At 42.7% G+C, this 21,024-nt stretch overlaps 3 protein-coding genes and 1 long non-coding RNA gene across 5 annotated transcripts in view; 2 read left to right on the forward strand and 2 right to left on the reverse strand.

Annotated features, from left to right (window-relative positions):
• Positions 1–492: 492 nt before the first annotated feature.
• Positions 493–1,491, forward strand: LOC100550171 (olfactory receptor 10AC1-like). Its single transcript, XM_019617997.2, has one exon. It carries the CDS (start codon positions 493–495, stop codon positions 1,489–1,491), a length of 999 nt encoding a protein of 332 aa, XP_019473542.2.
• A 2,323-nt stretch (positions 1,492–3,814) lies between these two features.
• Positions 3,815–5,641, reverse strand: LOC146545434 (uncharacterized). The gene is made up of 2 exons (XM_085218899.1): positions 5,376–5,641; positions 3,815–5,283 (listed from the first exon to the last, which is right to left on the reverse strand). The coding sequence occupies exons 1-2, from the start codon at positions 5,639–5,641 to the stop codon at positions 4,260–4,262; spliced, it is 1,290 nt and encodes a 429-aa protein (XP_085075025.1). The 3' UTR covers positions 3,815–4,259.
• Positions 5,642–6,678: 1,037 nt separating this feature from the next.
• LOC146545435 (uncharacterized) lies at positions 6,679–9,014 on the reverse strand. The gene is made up of 2 exons (XR_014886337.1): positions 8,374–9,014; positions 6,679–7,457 (listed from the first exon to the last, which is right to left on the reverse strand). It is a non-coding gene; the product is annotated as an uncharacterized LOC146545435 (long non-coding RNA).
• A 6,827-nt stretch (positions 9,015–15,841) lies between these two features.
• Positions 15,842–21,024, forward strand: part of EPHA1 (EPH receptor A1) — a 33,601-nt gene continuing 28,418 nt past the window's right edge. Inside the window, exons 1-2 of one of the 2 annotated variants that reach the window (XM_019617962.3) lie at positions 15,842–16,251; positions 19,389–19,456. In XM_019617962.3, coding sequence (XP_019473507.2) covers positions 16,164–16,251; positions 19,389–19,456 — 156 coding nt within the window. In that variant the 5' untranslated portion in view covers positions 15,842–16,163. The remainder of the gene's footprint in view (positions 16,252–19,388; positions 19,457–21,024) is intronic. The other variant, XM_010717658.4, reaches the window with a different exon arrangement.

Raw genomic sequence — 21,024 nt, forward strand, 5'->3', positions numbered from 1 at the left:
TGTAAGGCACCTAGGTGTTGTTGGCACCTAGATTAGCAGGTCATCTTAGCATATCTCCACATAGTTTCTTACAGCATTCAGATCAGGATGGAGAGGCAAATGATGATTTTCAAAGGCAGGACAGAATTAAAAGACTAATCAGTGTCAACTGCTAGGTACCTAAGACATGTTCAAAAAATACATATTGTCATCAACATAAGAACAACTCAAAACAAGTGATGAAGATTCAACAGTTGATATTCCTCATGACTAGTTTCAAAGGAGAGAATCCTGGGCAGATAATTGGGCAAAAATACATTGGTGATTATGAGAACATGGGTGGGAAAGTCTGCAAATTTATGTTTTACACAAGAATCACCTCACTCCCCATAAGACCTCACAATGAGCTTTACTACACTGGCTCTACACACTTGCAACATAATTTCATATGTGGAATTGAATACCAGGCATCAGGTCAAATTCAACTATCTCCCTCTGTTTTTCTCCCTGTAGATGCCATGTGAAGGCTGCATGGAGAGGGACAATGAGAGCACTGATGCAACCATGGAGTTCCTCCTTCTTGGCTTCTCTGAGCTGTTCTGTCTGCGGGTCTTCCTCTTTCTTATCTTTCTCATCATCCATTTGGTCACACTGGCCGGGAATACGATGATCTTCATTGCTGTGTTTATGGAGCACTCTCGTCCTCCCATGCTTTTCTTCCTCTGCCAGCTCTCTATCATTGAGCTTTGCTACACCTTAGTCATTGTCCCTAAGGCACTCCTTGGCCTGATGGTTATGAATGGCATCACCATTTCCTTCACAGGCTGTGCTGCCCAGATGTACCTTTTTGTGGGACTCGGTGGAGCTGAGTGCTTTCTCCTGGCAGCCATGTCGTATGACCGCAACATTGCCATCTGCCAGCCCCTACACTATGCAGTGGTGATGAGCGAGGGACTCTGTCTTAGGCTGTGCATAGCATGCTGTCTGGGAGGCTTTGCTGTTGCCCTGGGGTTGACAGTGTCTGTTTTCCACTTACCTTTCTGTCAGTCACATCACATCAACCACTTCTGTGACATCCCCGCAGTGCTGCACCTGGCCTGCACACACAGCTACACCCCCGAGCTTCCCCTGCTGGCGGCCTGCGTGCTCCTCCTGCTACTTCCCTTAGTCCTGATCCTGACCTCTTACGTGTGTATTGCTGCTGTTTTGCTACGTATCACTTCCTCCCTCAGAAGGGGCAAGGCCTTTTCCACCTGCTTTTCACACTTGGCCATCACCTTGCTACACTATGGATGTGCCTCCTTCATGTACATTCGTCCTAAGTCCAGTTACTCACCAGCTCGAGACAAGATGGTTTCTCTAGTCTACACCAATATTACTCCATTACTATACCCCCTTATTTATAGCTTGAGGAACAAGGAAATCAGAGGAGTCCTAAGGAAAATGTTGAGGAGGAAGAGAATAGCTCAGCAGAACTGGGGTACTATCAGAGCTGTTACAGATGTGAACTAAATTTTAGGAGAAGAAATGTTTTCGTTGGAAATGCAGCCCTTCTAACTTGGCTAGGACAAGAGTCTCTATAGACTACACTACGGTAAATATCCAGGCAGAATATAACATGCACTGATGTATTTTTGACAAAATGACATCTCAGCCTACAAAGAAAAAAGAAAGTAGGAAAAGGAACAAAAAAAAAAAGCCTCTAACATAACACTACTTAAAGGGAAAAGTTGTATCAATTTGTGAGTAAGAAGAACTTTGATCAGTTTATGGTATCACTTCTGTGATCATATATATACCCATACTTACATTTACAGTTATCTCAGCATGCTCAAAAGATCAACACAAAATTATTTAGTGCTGCTGACTTGTTTTCGTTATTTTTCTATCAAGAAGTAAGTAGATACTGGAAACTGAAAGGCAATAAATATTTTTAGTCTGGTAAGTTTTCCAGCACAAAAAACATGAAGGGCATTATTAGAAGGTTACAAAAAGAAATACTGTGTTTTGAAAGAAGTGGAAATTAAGCTATGATTTTCTCCAAATTTAGCATAAGGTTGCACTTCTAACATTCCATCACAAGTGAAAAGATCATCAGTGTAAACTCATCTTACTTCGAATTATCCTAGGTAATGAAAATGAAAATGCCACTGATTTGACAGGAGAATGACTTTCCTATGAGTCTTTTACAGGAGAAACATTTCCTTTTATAGGGAGATGCTTTAGATTTAGACTGTTCCTATGGCAACACTCAGATACAGGTCTTATCATGTAGTTTTTATCAGGAAAGACTGCATCATGTAAATAAGAATGCCCGAGGAGTGTTAAAATCCATCAGCATAAATCTTACATAAATCTAACAATACTGCTGCTGCAACTACTGTTGTTGCTATGCCAAAACCAGTGAGAATTCTAGCATATGCTGCAATGCAGCAGACATAAGAATCTGAAATGTGCACAGCAGTGTTATTTCGTGTGTTTAGAATCAGAGAACCATCAAGGTTGGAATAGACCTCTAAGATCACCTGGTACAACCATCCACCTACACCAATATTTTCCCAATAAACCATATCCCTTATTATAATATCTGAACATTACTTGAACACCTCTAGAGACAATGACTTCACCACCTCCCTGCACAGCCCATCCCAGCACCTGACCACTCTTTCAGAGAAGAAACTTCTCCTAATATCCAATCTACATGTAAGCAGAACAGGATAATTTAGACAAATGTGAAAATATCAGGAATAGTGGTGAAAAAGCAACTTCAGTATTTTATTTATTACTTTACTGCCCCATGGCTCTTCAAAGCACCAAATGGACCTTGTGACTCAGATCTTATATATGAAATTATTGAGAGAAAAAAAAAAAAAAGACTTGTTTTTACTTCTCTGTCTAATTCAAAGGTAATTCAGCACCCACCTGCCTTCTGATCTCTCCCCTAGAAGACTGGGAGAGCAGAGTGATATTTGCTTTTTCCGGGCTACAATCATTAAAAATTATTGTAAGTGGATTTGACCAGCCCTGTACTGGCTGTACTGGCCCTGTAACTGAATAACTTGACTTAGACTCCTCTGACAAAAGAGAAATATGAAATGTAAAACTCACATTAAAAGCTATCCTCAAGTTGACAGTCTGGTCAGGCTAAAATATTAACATAAAATATTGGCTCTGATGTCAATGAATATCCAGTTATTGCCGTGAGCAAAAATTTAGCAGCATTGTTTTAAATGATCAGTATTGTAGTGAACATTTTAAATCATCGGCCAGGAATTCCAGAGGCCAGGACTTCTCAATAAAAGCACATTACTTACTAATAGAGAAACGCTTTAGAACTATGTTAGAGAAGTTCTTTGCATCAAATACTATTTAGGGATTTAAAGATGGTAAATAACTGTAAGAAGCATGGGACAGAACTGATGCCTCAAATGCAAAATCTCTTAAGTCAAATCAGGCTTTGAAGTTTATCCTGCTGTAAGCAGTGGGCTGGGCTAGAGATCTCCAGAGGTCCCTTCTGAAGTTAGTAAAAGTAGAGATTTCTACCCTGTCTTTTAGAAGGTACTGACATGCTTATATACATGGCAAGAAAAAAAAGGAGCAGAAAGACAATGTGGTTTAAATAGAACTTTGGTAGAGGCCCTCGCATCTTTATGGCTGTTGTAAGGTTGGGATAACAAGAGACGTAAGTATTGTCTTAGAGATTAGCAGGACTCTGCCCTAGAGATGTTTCTCATGGATAGATATCGGTCAAGGGCACTTCAGTAGATCTGTCCTTGCCGCGGATAGCGTCCTAATCAGATTGTTCTCAAGCGGGGAAGCACGACAGTACTCAATATGAGTGATCAAGCTTCATTTTATTGCTGCACACACAGAGTTTATATATGATTCTACTACACATGTGTTCACCTACTATTGGAGCACAAGGTGGGCGTCTAGGTGGGCTGCCTAGCTTTAACCAATGCTCAGCCAGCATTCACCCCTGCCACTGAGCTCATCCGCTTATCAGCCCCCCACATATCCACAGAGCATAGCTGCGTATGTAGGCCTGCTGTTTAAGGCCTGCTGTTTACAGGCTGCCCAAGGATGTTGTACCTCCTATCTTAACTCCTAATGCTTTCTCATGAGAATGCACCCTGTGCTGCCGCACTAGTTATGCTCGTACACAGCCTCATGTCTGCCCTGCTCTCGCAGCCATTTCCCAACAATTCCCCCTTTTTCTTTTTGCACGAGCATAACTTTCTGTGTGACTTTGTCAATACTCCTCATTATACAACTATATACTAAAAGTGTAAAAGCACAACTAGAATAAGCAATAGCCAACGCAAGCCTTCTTTGATTAATGCTGTGAGCCACGGGGACAGTCCTCCAAATAGGGATTTTAGCCAATCATCAAATGGGTTTTTGTCAATTTGAATCTTTTGCGTATGTCTCTTTAACCATTGAAGTTGTTCATGTATGGACTGACTATGGTCCGAAAGGTTAAAGCAACACATTCCCTCAAAGTCCTCACAGCCATGCCCTTGTGCTAAAAGCAGAAAGTCAATTGCCGCGCGATTTTGTAGCAAAGCGTGCCTAAGACTATTCATATCAGATAACATAGATGTCAGAACTAAGGTGGTCTCGTTAGCCTGTTTCGCTGACCAACATGCTAGGTTTTCTAACTGTTTTAACGCTTGGGCCGCAGCCACGCCTGGTGTGAGAACCGAAGCGAACACCCGGGCAGTAGCTGACCATAAATCAACGTTATCGTTGCAATCTGGTGTCAGGTGGCGTATACTCCGCTGTTGCCTGGCCTTATGCAGACCAGAGGCGACATTAAGCCACTGACGATGTTGGGGAGCGAACAGTGCTAACTGTCCAAGATAGCAAGGTCCTCCTTGGACATTGGCAGGAATGCCTGCCCAAGTTCGGTCACCGCATATTAAAAATACACCCGGGGGTAAGGCCTTAGCCGAGTCATTATTCCACAGCGCATGTTGGGAATCGTCTTCGGAAAAGCTTGCTCCATATCCATACCACGGTCGTAGGTTACCTCCTTCCCCGGTTTGGTTGCTGTAACCGCAATATGCCCCCCATACTGAGAATTCCTGTTCGTTATGGGGGGAGACCACCGTCCATCCTGTTGTGTCGAAAAAAGGGTTATCCGCATAATCCCACAGTCGCTTAAGGATACTTGCTTGAGCACTAAGGGCCTGGTGCGATCGTCCGAACCAAAAGCATGTTTGATTCCATCCCGCTGAAGCGTTTCCTATTGCCTGGGAACCCAGGAGATCCAGCTCTTGGGGGTCCCATGGCAAGGAGACACTTAGTCATTCTATCAAGCATGCACTTTGTTCTGAAGTGCTGTTAACGGAAACACAGATTATGTCTTACGTATCCTTGAAAAGCTCATAAACAGCCGTTCCAGCACCTTTATGTCTGGTCTCTCCCCCTTTTTCTTTTTGCACTGCGTCAGTGCACCCAGCAGTTGCCCGTGGCCACTTAGGATAGTGATATCTATGGGGAGAGATGGTTCACAGCGATCAACGGCCTGTGTCGCAATAAGATGCCCAAGAGTTTCGATAAGATGCTGCTGCTCTGTAGTCACCGAAACGCAGGCGGCAGGATCGGTGCCCTTTAGTACATTGAGATTGTCACTGAAGATACCGACAACTTCTACCATGCTATAGAACACTAATTATATTAATAATACAATCATTATAACTCAATCAAGGCCTCAATTGACAATACTGTTAGTGTGAGAAAGGAAACAAGGCAAACATAGTATCATGACAAGAAAAGAAATCTTTAACTGCTAAAAAGAACAAACACGTGTTTGGTCTGCAGCCCAACTTTCTGCAACCTGGAAATAAATCCTGGAGGGACCCATTCTGTGTTAATCTCTCACTGCCTTGAAAGAGATCTTCAACTTTAATGTATTCTGATATATTGATTTTGAAAGACCACTAAGATTTGTACAACAGATGCTTTTAGAGTGCTCATGGTTATACCTCTAGCTAATAGAGAATTCATAGTTGGGCAACTTTTGCATGCCAGATAGAACTATGGGCATTATTATTTACAGACCCTCGAGAACCAACAATCTGCCGAAAGAGAGAGATAAAAAACATGGTGGTGGCGAATGCGATAGGCAGTGCGAGCAGGGCGTCCCCTGCTTCAAGGTGCACTTTTCCTCTCTCACCCACCCCAGATTCTCTCTTGCTTTTATTCTTCTCAGGGTCCGAAGGGTATTTTCCATTTGTACACTGCATCTGCATGGCCAGTGCATGATACAGAGGCCAAATGGAACACCCGCTTTCAAAATAAACTATCAAGGTTAACATTCTTAGCGTGCACCTTTGTCTCAGGTGCTGCATGATCATATTTTAAATTCCTGATTAGTGGGATGAAAGAGAGTTAATCATTCTATAATATAGGGCCATCCCTTTGCCTGGGATTCCTTTCCAGGTTTTGTCTTAGTGCTACTAATACATTAAAATAGCTATTTCCATAGATTCCAGCATTGGTAACATTAAATCCCGTTACTATAACATTCAATCTGTTATTAAAATAAAAATTAAAAAAACACACAACCACCATTACTACTGTTGCTATTTGCAATACAACAAGTTACAAAGCAATAAGAAGCACACAATCCCAATCATTATGAGTTCATGGTCGTTTCAAACTTGGTTTCAGACTTTCTCATTGTTTCACATCTTTTTCTTCCCTTTTTTTTTTTTTTTTCCTTCTTTTTTTTTCCTCAAGTAAGCATTTTACAGTACCAATAACTATACTATACTAATAGTTATAATACCTACTCCCAGCAACAGCCCTTGGTATAAGGACAACTAAAGCTACCCATGTGTTTAGAGTGGATGTCATGCATGTCCTGTGGAGTAAGCAGAAAAGTTAGAATCATTGAGAAACAGCATCCCTTCAAAACAAGTTTGGAAGGGATCAGTGGCAGAAACAAGCGCTAAGCAGAGGTTGGTCCGGCCTGCTGATTTAGCGCAGGTGACCCACATGTGTTGCCGCGGGTTGATTTGGTGTGGTTCAGGTAGTGCTTCTGCGCCAAGGGTGAACACTGCGAGCAGGAATCCAAATAGGCTCATCATCTGAATGATGCAAGGTTATAGCAGGTACTGATGAAGCTCCTCGGCGGGTCAGAGGCGGGAGCGGCGCAGCGAGCGACAGGGGCGGAGCGCAGGACATCAGCGTCACGGCGAGGCGGAGGGTAGGAGCGCCGCGGCGAGCGTCAGGGGCGGAGCGGAGGGCGGGAGCGGGATGAGCGCCGGAGGCGGAACCGAGGGCAGCGGCGATGGGGGGGGTCGGAGTTTCTCTTCCCCACGGTCAGGGGCGGGGTCGGAGCCGCTGATCGAATCCGGACCAGGGCTGCTTGCTGCACGGAGGGGCAGCGGCGGGGGTGGGAGGGAGGGCGATGGCGAATAGTCGGAAGAAAGTCTTCCTTGTCGAATTTGTTTAAGCCCTTCCATTATCTGGTGCCAAACAGATAAAAGTTTAGCAGTCGTTCTATCTTTAGCAATAGAAGCCTCCCGGAGTTTTGCGCCAATTTCGTCCCAAAGTTCACCACAAAAAGAGAATGCAGTTTTCAGAAATTCAGGGATATTTCTGCTTAACCATTTGAGAAAAGTAACTAATGCTGAGGTAGATACAGGCTGATTCTGAAACGTTAAAACTAACTGTAAGGCTTCAAGATGTACTTGCTGCTCCTTTGTTAGTGAACTCCCCATAGTTCCGACTGCTCACCCCCCATCCGGCAGAGCGGTGCGGGCGCGCGAAACGATTTCTCCGCAGTTCAGTCGGGCGGCGCTGCCGGATGAGTCGGTGGAGCAACAGGCGCTATCGGTAGGACAGGACCCGCATACAGATTTCCAGATTACGTGACCGCTCTGTTAATATTTTAACCTCACAATCCAGTTTTTCCAGCCCCTCATCCTCACTTTCTTCCTCTATATCGTCCCTGGGGGGGGCAGACGGGATCGCTGAAGCCCCTGCCTGCGAGAGGCCGTAAGTGCGGAGCGGAGCTGGTCCTCCCGAGGAGGGTATCGGAACGTAATCCCCCCCGACCTTTAAGCGCCTAGCGTCTTCGGGCAGACTTTCTAACTGGCGCAAAGCTGAGGCAGCTTCCTGCCGTTCTAACCTATACCTCCTGATACAAGTTATCACATCTCTCCAGGGCTTCATTAGTTTTTTAGCCCCTTTGTTGTCATCAATTACCTTATACCAAAGGACATCCCCTAACTTGTGCCATTCCTTCTCTCCTAGAATATCCTGAGAACGAGCAAAGAACTCTTCCCCTTTACCATAGGCTAGCAACCCAGGCAATTGCTTTAGAGTCACAGACTCTACCCCTCGCTTCTCTAAGAAGCATCTTAAAAAATCTAGGGCTACCTCACTTTCCATGGTGCACTGCAATCCGCGTCTCACCGCACGCAGCGTCCACTGTCATCGGAGCTCCGTTCCGTGCCCTCCGGATCCCGTGCAGACCCCTTTTGGTCGGTCTAGGCGATGCTGCCCCCCGGCTCGGCCGCTGCGATGCCGGTGCGCTTGTCCGTCCGCTCCCAAATCAATCTTCCATCAGGTCCTTCGCTGTTCGGGCGCCAATTGCCGCGGATAGCGTCCTAATCAGATTGTTCTCAAGCGGGGAAGCACGACAGTACTCAATATGAGTGATCAAGCTTCATTTTATTGCTGCACACACAGAGTTTATATATGATTCTACTACACATGTGTTCACCTACTATTGGAGCACAAGGTGGGCGTCTAGGTGGGCTGCCTAGCTTTAACCAATGCTCAGCCAGCATTCACCCCTGCCACTGAGCTCATCCGCTTATCAGCCCCCCACATATCCACAGAGCATAGCTGCGTATGTAGGCCTGCTGTTTAAGGCCTGCTGTTTACAGGCTGCCCAAGGATGTTGTACCTCCTATCTTAACTCCTAATGCTTTCTCATGAGAATGCACCCTGTGCTGCCGCACTAGTTATGCTCGTACACAGCCTCATGTCTGCCCTGCTCTCGCAGCCATTTCCCAACATGTCCTTACTTTATAAATAGGGATGATGCTCCTGAGAGGGATGCCATGGCTGAAACAGCAGCCACATTGGACCCTGTAGTTCTGAGATACGTGTGAGAACCAAAACCAATAGTGGAAAACTTCTGAGAGGACGCAATCTTCAACCAGTGTCTCTGTGATGAGTAAAACGAGGAGATAATTCAGAGTCCAAGTCTCCCATCCTATCCCTGTCAGTATGCCCACATCAGGGTTTACATGGCCCTAAAAAACAATATTCATCTCTGCAATTACTTCTTATGTCAGCGCTGCCCTGAGCAAGGTGCTAGATGAGAACACAGATCTCATCAGTTGTTTGGCACCAGAGCTCAGCCTGTGGGCACTCAGCCTATACAGCCTGCAAAATCTCATTAGTGAGATTTTGTGCTCAAGAACGAAAAGGATTTGGAGGATGATGGCAGAGATATCAAATAACATTCAAGGTACTCAAGGTCCAGTATTTTCAATGCTACAGACCAAAGAGGTATCTTTACTCAAGAAAATACTTTGGAGATGTATCCTATATCCTCCTATCATTACCAGTGATGATGGTAGGTTACCAGAAAAATCTTTTCAGTGTAGTGAAACTGGTGAAAAACTGTCATGCTTCACTGTCAACCCAGGTAAGACATTTTTTAGAAGCGGTTCCTATAAACAATCAATCTCCAAAAGAATTAAATGGACTTAAATTTAAAAATATTTCCTTACTTTACTAGGAGTCTAAATACAGGAAGTATACTAAGGTTATGTGTTTCTGTTATGGGCTAGGGAAGACGACATTTTGCTGGAAATCCAATTTGAAGAACAGGAAAGTTTCAGCATGATCACTTACCCTTAGCAAAGGCATGTTGGCACAGCCTATACATCTTGGTTTACATGGAAAGTGAGTCCACCAGTCTCCCTTTGCTTAGATTCTTTAACAGCTTAGCAAATGTGCAGATAATCCTACGGTTGCCTAAACAGCTTCATTTGTCCATTGATCTGAAGCAGGAGAAAAGCGTCAAGGTGAAATTAATATAGCTATTTGCAACAATGGAGTTGCAGTCAATGAAAACACATGCATAGATAGTATTAAATGCTCAGGGTAGACTCTAATATCATGAGGATGAAAATCTGTCAAAAAAAATGATCCCTCCATGTGACTGTTTTATGCTGTTGTACAAAATAATTTATCCAGCATATAAAATCTGATAAGATACCAAAACCAAAGTCTGCAGTCCTATAAATAGGCTATTAGAGAACAAATATCCATAAGCAATCTGAACTTCACGCCAGAAGTCTAAAATAGTTTTAGATTCTAAAAACTTTTCATTTTCCAGCTGGATGGTTTATAGACCTTAAGACCCCTCTAAATGAACTGAATTTGGAAGCAACGAGGAACACGGGAGAGATAATCAGAGGAATCAGGTGAAGATCCACAGCGGCAAGTTTGTTTCAGTTTCACTTCGGTTGGCAACCATCTCTAGATCAGAAAATTGCCTGCAGGTGCCTTGATTCCAGCACCATACCCCTAATTTAAAGCTCTTGGCTTGAAACATCCTGCTGATCTCAGTTATCTTTCAGACAAGTTCAGGAAAAAGCAAGAACAAGAAGATCAGTACCCACCCAGACTGTACTGTTGGCTCTACCTGCATAAACTCAAAGATGTAAGACTGTCTGTTTTTACAAATTGGTGTGTAAAGCTGAGAGAGGACCAAGGAGCTCTAGCAGCATGTGGCCTCTAAGCTTAGTCGCTGTGGAAAATCAGGACTTCCAAATGCTGTTTGTATTTAATTGTGTTTTTGGTCTACAAATGCTTTCAGCATTCATTTCTGTTTTCATATTTTGATTTAATTAGGAGATTAAGCTTTAAAACTCAAATGGGATTCTGAACTGGTAGGAGAGTTGGCAGTTATCTGGAAAGATGTTATTGCAGTCAAAATACCCTCGTTCCAGATGCAAGAGAGCAAGGTGTCTGTTTTAAGTATTTTCTCTTGGTCTCAAGATATAGACCACATTGGATGAGCACAGGTTGTTAACACTGTCACTAAGGGAAACTACTTCATTTTTACACAGGACAGTGGGAGTCCGCAGCACTGCAACATCAATATTATGCTACCATAGCAAGAGAAAAGGACAAGTGTATGGACTTTAGATCCTTGAACTGCAATTTGTCAAGAAAAAATAGTAAAATAACTATAAAGCTGAAATAGAAATAAAAGCATCAAAATTTCATGGCTGCCTGGAGAGGTTGTGGATGCCCCATCCCTGCAGGTGTTCAAGACCAGGTTGGATGCAGCCCTGGGCAGCCTGGTCTAGTATTAAATGGGGAATTTGGTGGCCCTGTCTGTGGGAGTGTGTGTGTGTGTGGGGGGGGGGGGGTTGGAGATTCATGATCCTTGAGGTCCCTTCCAACCCAGGCCATTCTGTTATTTTGTTAAAAAGCAGAAATTAAAAACTTGATTTGTGCACGTTTTCAATTGTTGGTGTACAAAAAATTGTTGAAAATTGCACTATCAAAGTGACAAGTGACATGAATGCTGATGGCATGTTTTGAATCCTAATGACTTTTTCCAGTTTTGGTGTGGTTTTTTTACACTTCTTAGGTATAATTAATCTGAGAGTAGGAAAGAACAACAAGAAAATATGAATAAGCAAAATTACAGAGGCAGGTACTTGTCATAAAAAGGCTGCTCTTACTATAACTTGAGCTGTGATTCTATTACTGATAATGTTATAATCCTCTTTCTCTACAACCTAGTTGAAGAAGCCATGAGCATCTCTACTAGAAATTAAAGTTTTCTGGGGCTGAGTTTTATGCTTATGGCACATATGCTGATTTTCTAGTAATCTCAATGAAAAATTGAATCCTGCTCCCCTCTCCCCAGCCCACCCTCAAGAGGTCAGTAATAGAAGTAATAAAAAATTGGAAACTTAACACTATGAAGATACATAAATATGCCCAGGAATCAAATGCTGGTGTTAGAGTAGAACTGCAATTCTTTTCATCTGTAAATATATGATATACTATAATATCTATTACAAATCAACAAACTCTTGATAATTGTACCCATTATGGCAGTTTTATGAGTGCGAATATAAACCAGATGAAATAATGCCTCTGTTTCTATTACTTTCTGCTTCTATACCCAAAATGTAGCAGCTTAACATAAGCTGGGTGGGATGGGTTCCTCTCTCATCCTGCCACAACACCTTCAGGCAGACGGAATTTCCAGGGCTCCACATTCATTCGACCACCAGAGGGAGCAGAAATGGGATGTGAAGGTAACAGAAATTTTTAAGGTGATTTCTGTTGAAAAAAAGATCGTCCTCATTTCGAAATGATTCAGTAATTGTTCAGGCAAATCCTATACATCTCAAAGGGTGTTCATCTCCAGACATGTGGGGAAGGGTGAGGGAATGTCCCCTGAGCAATAAAAATCAAAACCGAATCTACACACTATTTTATCAAAACCCAGATCTACACACTGCCTCTGTCAGCTTCATTCATTCCCTTGCCTTTGTCTTTCTTCTCAAGGGAAAAAGATGAGAAGCTTGACTATTTGTGCAGTCAAGTGCACTGGTCCTTAAGTTAGGCTCATTTTGTGGTCAAGAAAGGTTACTTGTGTTCATTCATAGGAACGTAAGATATCTGTTTAAAAACATCTGAGTTTCTGGGTGAAAGATAGTCCTAGTAGAAAACTAATTTAACAATTTAAACCGCTAGATGGTAGGAGTCTGTCTATCTTCTGTAGACTATCTGAAGTCAAAATGTTCTAACATAATTGCTGGTGGAGCAGAACCAGAAAATATCCTAGATTAAAAGAAAAGATAATACTAAAATATTAAACTGTGGTAATGCAGATGAGAATAAGAGAGAGAAGGCACGGATTCTTTATAGGGAATGAAACATCAATCCACTGTCTCCTGGGATGTACAGAGCTGTCACATATTTTTCTTAGAGGTGTAGAGTTAGTGGATAAAGGGGATGAATCAGAGGTCACAGAACAAGGGTCTGGTTCTTTCTACCAAAGATATCTCCAGGGCAAGTTCCTCCCCTGTACTAAAGTATGGCTTGTTGCAAAATGTGATTGGGGCATCAGGGAGCTCTATACCTCTTACTGACAGCTAGTTCAAAGTGCACAATTTCAAAAATACCAATACTAAAGGCTGACAGATGTAAGGATGCTTTGTTGGGAAATAATATAAATGGAGGAACTTGAGAGATTGTTTCTAGGTTCAGTTTTGTTAGTGATCTGGAGGGATTTGGTGAAATTCTTAGCTCTTTCCAAAATGTGGGGAGTAGCAAACACAGTAAAAAAATTCATTAGAAAAATACTAAAGAGTTCTGTCTGAACTACATTTCAAAAGAAGCACGTCCCAGTTCTGTCTTGTTAGTGCCTTTTATTGTCCCAACAGCAAATCAAGACAAGACCTGGCACATACCATTCCCCCTCACTTCCCTCACCACAAGTCCATATTTCTGTAGGAGGAAAGCCCAGGTGTGTTGTGTATTAGTATTTTCCAGGTAGATACCAAATCTCAGTGATACGTGAAACAAGATTCAGGGAAACAGTAGGAAAAAATTATGCCCTGCCATTCAGAAATACCCAGTAGGTATAGAAACAGAGGCTGAGCTTCAATTTGAAAAGATGCTGGAAATCATTTTAAAAGATGAACTTCTCTTGCTATAAAAATCCATGCCAGAAATGTGGTGCTCATTGAGAAGGCATAACTGTGAAAAGGTTGTGGAGATGTAAAGATAGAAGCTTTTCTGGAATTAAGTTTTTGTTTGCTTGCTTGTTTTTTTTTTTTTTTTTAATTTGTTTTCATTATTCATTCAGGGAATTAGCTTCCTCCAGCAGTTTCCAAAGAAGATTTGACCTTAAGATGAATAAGTAAAAGCATCCTGTCAATGAAATACTTAGAGGAAAATTGACATGCAATGCTTCAGCAATGGGTACAGCCTCCGGGTAGATTCCTTCTTTTTCCCTTTGGACCTGCAGTTTAGTGCAGAGGACACATGGCAAAGCTATGCAGCAGATCTTTTACAGATATCAACACATTTCCACCAACTTGGGTTTTCTACTGTTTGCATTTTCTCTTGATTACAGATTTATTGCAGATCTAGATCTTGCTGTGACATCAGACCAAATTTTGTTTTATTATCTTTGCACAAATTCTGAGAGGAAGAAACTGTAGGCAAACCAATCTACAAAATAACAAAACTGTACATACAATTTCTGATGCCCATCAACTGGAATACTCTGTTTTTTTTCACACCTATTAGCCAACATTAACATGGAAAAAAGATGAAAGAAAATAATTTTAGGGTACTTTCTCTGCTTGTTTTTAGTAAATCTGTTGCCACATATTCCCAACAATCAAATGTCAGATAATCAAATCAAATAATCAGATAATCAAATCAGATAATCAAATGTCCTTGATTATCTGCCATCTAAAGAGAGACAGAGAATCCCCATGTTCCTCACACCAGAACTTTGGCACTTTAGAAAGTTTACAGATGCAAACCTTGGTAGCTCATAACAAATTAATGTTAAACGTAAGTCCTCAAGACTGAATTTTTTTTCCCCCCACATATAAACAATATGAGGTCCTGAGCAGTCCGAGCCTTCTCTTCCAGCTGCAAATGGTTCTTTCCTACTTCATGTTTACATGGGCCTGACCTATTCTATCCCATCACAAAGGAGAAGTGAGTTGTAGCTATATCACAAACTGAAGAAATGAAAACTGAAAATCAATATATTCTCCTAGTGCAAACCTAAGGTATGGGATGTAGACAGGGAAACATTTTTGTGTTGCAGTGGGGAAAGGGTGGGCATGAGAATTTGAGACTTAGCACTGTAGGATGAGAAAGAACATTTTAGTCAGCATTAAACTGGAATAAATTTATGCACTATATTAAATTTAAAGCTTAGCATTTTGCCTGTTTTCTCTGAAAGGAGCACAGATTTCTTTCACATGTGTTTGAAACTCCTGAGATAGACTTCGATTTTCTGAAAGACATGGTTATAGAATCACAGACTCATCACAGAAAGATTTAGGAGCTATGGACCTCAGGAAGTCTTTAGTACCAGTATCTGCTCATAGCAGGGCTGATTCCAGAGCTATTTTGTGTTGTTCAGGGCTGAGCACTGGTAAGCCTGGAACATCTCCAAGGCTGGAGGTCCTCCAGTTTCTCTAGGCAACCTGACAAAGTTCTTTCTTCAATCTTCTTTGTGGAGAAGGAAGAAAAGAGCAGGAAGAACGCAGCCTTACAGCAAACAGCATAAATATAACCACCTGTTTTATAGGGAGGGGTATAATAGCTGTAGATGAGTGGGAGTAACGTCGTTGATGAAAGAACATCAAAATGGTAGAAGAGATACCACAAAAGGAAGTTATTTCCTATTTATGTCCCTCAATATGTTCCTATTTTAGGAAACTAAAAATCACATGAGGTCTTCATACAAGAGACCTCCCAGCTCATCTTCTTTCTCAGCATTGTTTTTGTATTGAAAAATCAGGCATCTTCTTTCAGGCTGGGGAGTTTACTAACATGAAGACAGTGATTCCACCAGGTAATGTTGTATGGCTATCACATTACAACCTGGAGAGCAGTATCAGCCACTGCCACTACTTAGGATACGAATTTCCTAAATATCTACTGCCAGGACGATAGCAAGAACACTGTTTAGTGGTTTAGCGACAGTATCACAGACAGAAATGGACTGAGCAGTTTCTGACGAAAACTCCGGGCCGTTCTCCCGTGCAAAAGGCCCGCTCAGGTGCAAGGACGTTAGCGAGGGCTGCCCAGGAGGTGGCAATCGGGAGCCTCTCTCAGGACTGGAGCAAAGGTGGAGGGAGGCTCCCAGGAAAAAGGTGGCTGCCTTTAAGGTGGGTTTATTTGCCTGCCAGATGGGAAGTCTGTGACCAGCCCCTTTCAAACAGGTAAAGGCAGTAAGGCTTCTCCACCCACTTGCCTTGATCTTTCATCATAACTGTGGGCCAGGCAGGGAGGTTGTGCAATGTGTGCGCTCCAGTCAGGAGGCTGCGGGAGAGATTCATGCGCTGGGAGCAGGAGCCGAGGCTTGGAGGCCTGAGCCAGGAGAGCAGGCAGGGGCTGGGATCAAGGCCCCCTCTCCAACCAGCATGGAGCTGAGGATGGGAAGGATCGAGCTCTCCCTTGGGATCCTTCTCTTTGGATCTCTCCTTCCTCCTGAGGCGCTTGGGAAAGAAGGTAAGTGTCAGATCTGCTGGGCTTGGACAGCAAGCAAGAGAGACGGACCTCTTTGAGGGGCGGGGAACAGGGCCTGGTCTGCTTGTATGGGGTCCTGGGAACAGTATAGCCTTCCTGGAGAAAAGGGCTGCAGGAAACTGGTGCATCGGAAAGCAGGTGGAGTATGGGGGTTGAAATCCAAGAGCAAACTCCCACTGTCTCTTAGTGCCTCAGTGAACCCGGCTCAGGTATGCTGTTCCCCCCTTCCTCTCCACCCCCTCTCAAATGAAGCATAACTGCCTCAACATATCTAGTGATCCAAGAGAATTCTTCCTCTGTTTGCATTAAACACATGCGTTGCAGATAACAAGCTTAAACATAAACTCATGAAGTTGTTCCCCTCACCCCCTCGACAACACCCCCGCAGTTTCCTAAGGAAGCTCACTAGAGAGTTAACTCTTGTGAGCAAGAGAACAGTCATTTCTGGGAGGTGTGGGAGATGAGGCAGTTTCTTTAACCTACCTCAGTGTAGGAAGGTCCAGCTCAGCTTCACAATTTCTTCTTCCACCTCTTCTTTCAAGACCCTCCTGCTTCCCCTGTCTGTTCTACTTAGCCCCTTTTATTAGATACAGTAATCTTTTTTTCTTCCATCTTGGCAATTGCCTGGTAGTTATGAAATACTTGGGAAATGGGAATCTTAACAGAAGAGAGTGAGGAAGAGTAAAGCTCTGTTCAGTTTCCTACTTCTCACACTTAATTTCTGCTAGAGACTTCTTTTTGAGTGTCTCTTTTGTATGGTGAGAAAATATACTTCATCCCAAGTATAGCCCCCTTGTTTGCTGCTCCAGGCCCTTGATCGAGAGGACTTAGTCATAACTGGCAGTTCAGCCATGGGCTCACCTCAGACTCTGTGTGGAATGCTCATTTAAACTGTTCTTGACATGCATATTTGTATTAAGGATTCAGCTAAATGGAAACCACTAGTAGACATTATGAAGAAAGTGAACCCAGGTGAGAAGTAATATAAGGTATTGCCACACAGGCTCTATTTTCTGTATGTGTGTGACCAGTAGTTGTCAGTTACACACAGACCTCTCTGCCAACTTCTCAGCTATCTCAAACATCTTATTTTGTCTGCATCTGTGATCTACTCTCCCTTCATGTGTCTAGCAAGGAACAAGCAATTCCCTGGCATCCTGTTTTCTGAAATCTTTCTTTTGAGTAGATTTTCCATGTGGCTGGAGAGCCATGGTGAGATTCCTAGTCAGAGGCTGTGGACCTAAGAGCCAGAAGCCCCAGAGTACTTGCATTCCCTGTGCTTTCGCAGTCCTACTGATTTGTTCTTCCTTTTGTTGGAGAACCTCTGCTGTGGGTTTCACTTTGAGAGATGTATTTCTTGAAGAGTGGGCTTTGCCCACACCTGTGATGGTGATGAGGCATGGCTTACAGGCTGTGAAGGTTCTTGCTCTGGCTTCTTCTGAGTGCCTTTTCCTTTGCTCTGTGCTAGAACTTGCTGCACAGCCCCTCTTGCTTCCACATCACTGCTTCAGGCCTGAAGTGTGTGGGATAGATATTATCTGGGTGACGGTTCTGGAAGGACAAGCTAGTACACTATGTATGGTTTTTTTTTTTTTTTTTCTGCCAACAACACTAGAATAATATCTGAAATAGACTGAAAGCAGGAGAGAACTGTCTCTTCTGGACAGGGAGTCTGTGGCTTGGAAGGTTTGGCCATATGACCATCCCATGAATGCAGCAAACTTGCAAAACCTGGATTCCTGCTTTTCCCTTCTCCCAATCCCAAAAAGGTGTTTCAGAGGTGAGAATAGCAGTGCAATCCCTCTTATCTTGGATTCTGGGCCCACAGCCTGCTTCCTCATTCCACAGGACTCCTGCTGATCTGCACTTTACACTCTGTTAGTGGTAGTTGGCAGGCAGTATTTGTGAAGCAGTCAGACGAGGGGGAGGAAATCTGGATATTTAAATGCAATTTAAATGTTTCCCCTCTCCTACCTCTCACCCTCAAATTCTTTTCTGAGATGTTTAAAAATGACCCCTCTGAATACACTCACAGGAATTCAAAAGGTTAATCCAAAGATTTTTTTCTTGTGTTAGCAAGTCGGGACTGTGATAGGTGCACTGACATCAGTAGTCTGTTTTGTCAATGCCAGCAGAGCCAAAGGCAACCTTGAAGCTGTGCATCCAGCAGTGACTTACTTCATCTTCTCTCCCTTCTCCTTGTTTGCCTAAGAAGTGATACATTCTTAATTTCACTCTAGATCAAGACTTAAGGGCAAACTCTGATCATATTTTCAAATTTCTTTGAGGGCTAAAAATGAATAGACTACTGAATTTCTTTGTCGAATGACTCCAGGAGCCAAGACTTAATGTGAATCGTGCAGCGCAGTCCTTTGAGAGATGGCAGTGCTGTGCCCTGAAGCTGCTATTATCTCGCTGTCGTGGCTGGAACGTTTCTGAGGAGCAGACAGTAAAACGATTTCTAGGCCAGCATCAGACAGTGAACAGCTCTACAGAGGTGTAGAGCTAGGCAGATTGAGAAACTGAAATCTCATGGCTTTTGGAGACTGTGACAGTGGAAACTCCCTTTTACCACTTCACACTGCCTGTCTTTCCCACGGTGTTTCAAGCACTGAATGGCACTTCTTGCTGACACCGATTGATCTTTTGTGCTGGTAATTTATTTGATTGCCTGCCTGTTCAACCATTTTGTCTGCTACCTTCCTATTTCAAGGAGGATGTGAGCAGCTGCTAATACTGTCTTCCCATTTCAATAGCTTCGGCCTCTTGTTCCCATCCTGAGACAGCTTTAGAAAGCAGTAAATGTTGTCAGGTTTAGCATGGCATTGCGGTTTTTCAGATGTTTCCCATGCCTCTGGGTGTTAATTGAGAGGAAGGTGGAAGAGGAGGGGGTCTCATATACCAGAAAGAACTTTTAACTCCTGACTAGCTGCAGTGTTTTATATTTTCCCATTCTTCCTCTAGCCATACTTTCTGAAGATAAAAGGTCATAAAGAATGTGGAGCTGTGAGGTGACACAGAAAGTGCAGGGTTTGCCATCTTTGACAAAACTAGGATGAAGCCATTCCATGGGAATGTGAGTTAGGTCACTGATTTTTTTTCCCTTCTTTGGTTTTCAGTGAATCTGCTAGACACAAGCACTGCACAGGGTGAGCTGGGCTGGCTTCCAGACCCTCCAGAAGTAGGGGTGAGTATACATGTTCAAGGATGGGGAACTGCTGGGAATGTTACAAAATGGGAAAACATAATTAAAACTGAAAATTTATCCTATCCTCTAGGATCAGGCATCTGCAACTCCTTCCTCTCCTGAACCTCTGATCATATTTTCAAATTTCTTTGAGGGCTAAAAATGAATAGACTACTGAATTTCTTTGTGGGATGATTCTAGGAGCCAAGGCTTCATGTGGAATAATGCAGTGCAATCCTTTGTGAGTGGCAGTGCTGTGCTCTCAGTTATATTTGTCTATGTACAGCTATTTTGACTCAAGTACAGATGAGTGATCCTTCTAGCATCAGGACTTTCAGTGATGGAGGATGGTTTCCTTTAAAGCAGCAGGGCTCTGTAGGAGTAGTGGAAAAAGGCACAAAGGAGTGGATTCAGGAACTGTGTTGCAGCAGTTGAAAGGAAGAATGTTAATATGTAGTTAAAGCTCCTCATCCATACTCTTATCTTTCTAGCAAGTCACAAGCTCTCCTATGGTGAAAGAGTCTTTACCCTTGCTGCTTACAAAGTAGATGTGGGCTCAGCCTGTTCCTAACTCATTTTCATAACTTTCCTCTGTAATGTGCTTTGGCTGCTTGAAATTTATCCCACCTACTCTGGTAGTCTTGTTAGGTGAACTAGAGCCAGATAGTGAGGTTTTCCTATACAGGCATAACTGCATTTGTTTTATTTGTACAGCTATTTTGCTTGTTATTATAACCTATTCAAAACAGGTGCCGTAGTGACACATATATGTAGATCATCTTTTGCCCATTGTTCCCTTTGTTGTCCATATAAACTGTCTGCATGGTGATTTTAACCCAATACTGTTCTCTAGGCATGTTCAGGATGAAGTCTGAGACATGGAGAGAAACTGAAAAGTGCATTTTAAAAAATAATATGATAGAAAGAAGACATAATCGTTGTCACAAAACACATGGTTTGGCATAAGAATTGCCATACCCTTCAGTTTGTGCTACATCTCTTTAAAAAAAAAAACAAAAAACAAAACACGTTTTGTATTTAAAATGTAGTTGCAGTTGGGAATTTTAGAAGATGCTGGAGAACGTGGTCTGAGAGCATGCTAATCTAATAGATCAAGATACTGATGACTGATAAACTAACAGATAATGAAAAATAGATTCACTGACTTCTGATGAGGAACTCTGTTGGAGGATTTTGTCTGTCATTTCCTGATAACTGTTAGTTGGAGGGCTCACAAATTGCCACTAGCAAAAATGGAACAATGGGTGATTCTCTTGGAATTAAACTTTGAACAAGTTTCAGAAACTGATCTTCCAAAATGCAGAAGGAAATGTGTTTGATAGAGAACTGGGATTAATTCAGAACATTTTTGACACAAAAGGGCTAAGATTAAAATGGAATAGGTTGACCAGCTTCAGTATTAACAGGCTGGAAACATGTGAGCTGTATGGCTTACAGGGAAAAGCTGTATTTCATATACCAATGCTACTTGTATCTAATCTTGGGTGCCGGAGATCTCCCATCTGTGAGCTGGATTTGTGTCAATACACTTATCACACACAGAAGGA

The sequence above is a fragment of the Meleagris gallopavo genome, chromosome 1 (assembly GCF_905368555.1).
Source record: "Meleagris gallopavo chromosome 1, MGAL_WU_HG_1.1, whole genome shotgun sequence".
NCBI lineage: Eukaryota > Metazoa > Chordata > Aves > Galliformes > Phasianidae > Meleagris > Meleagris gallopavo.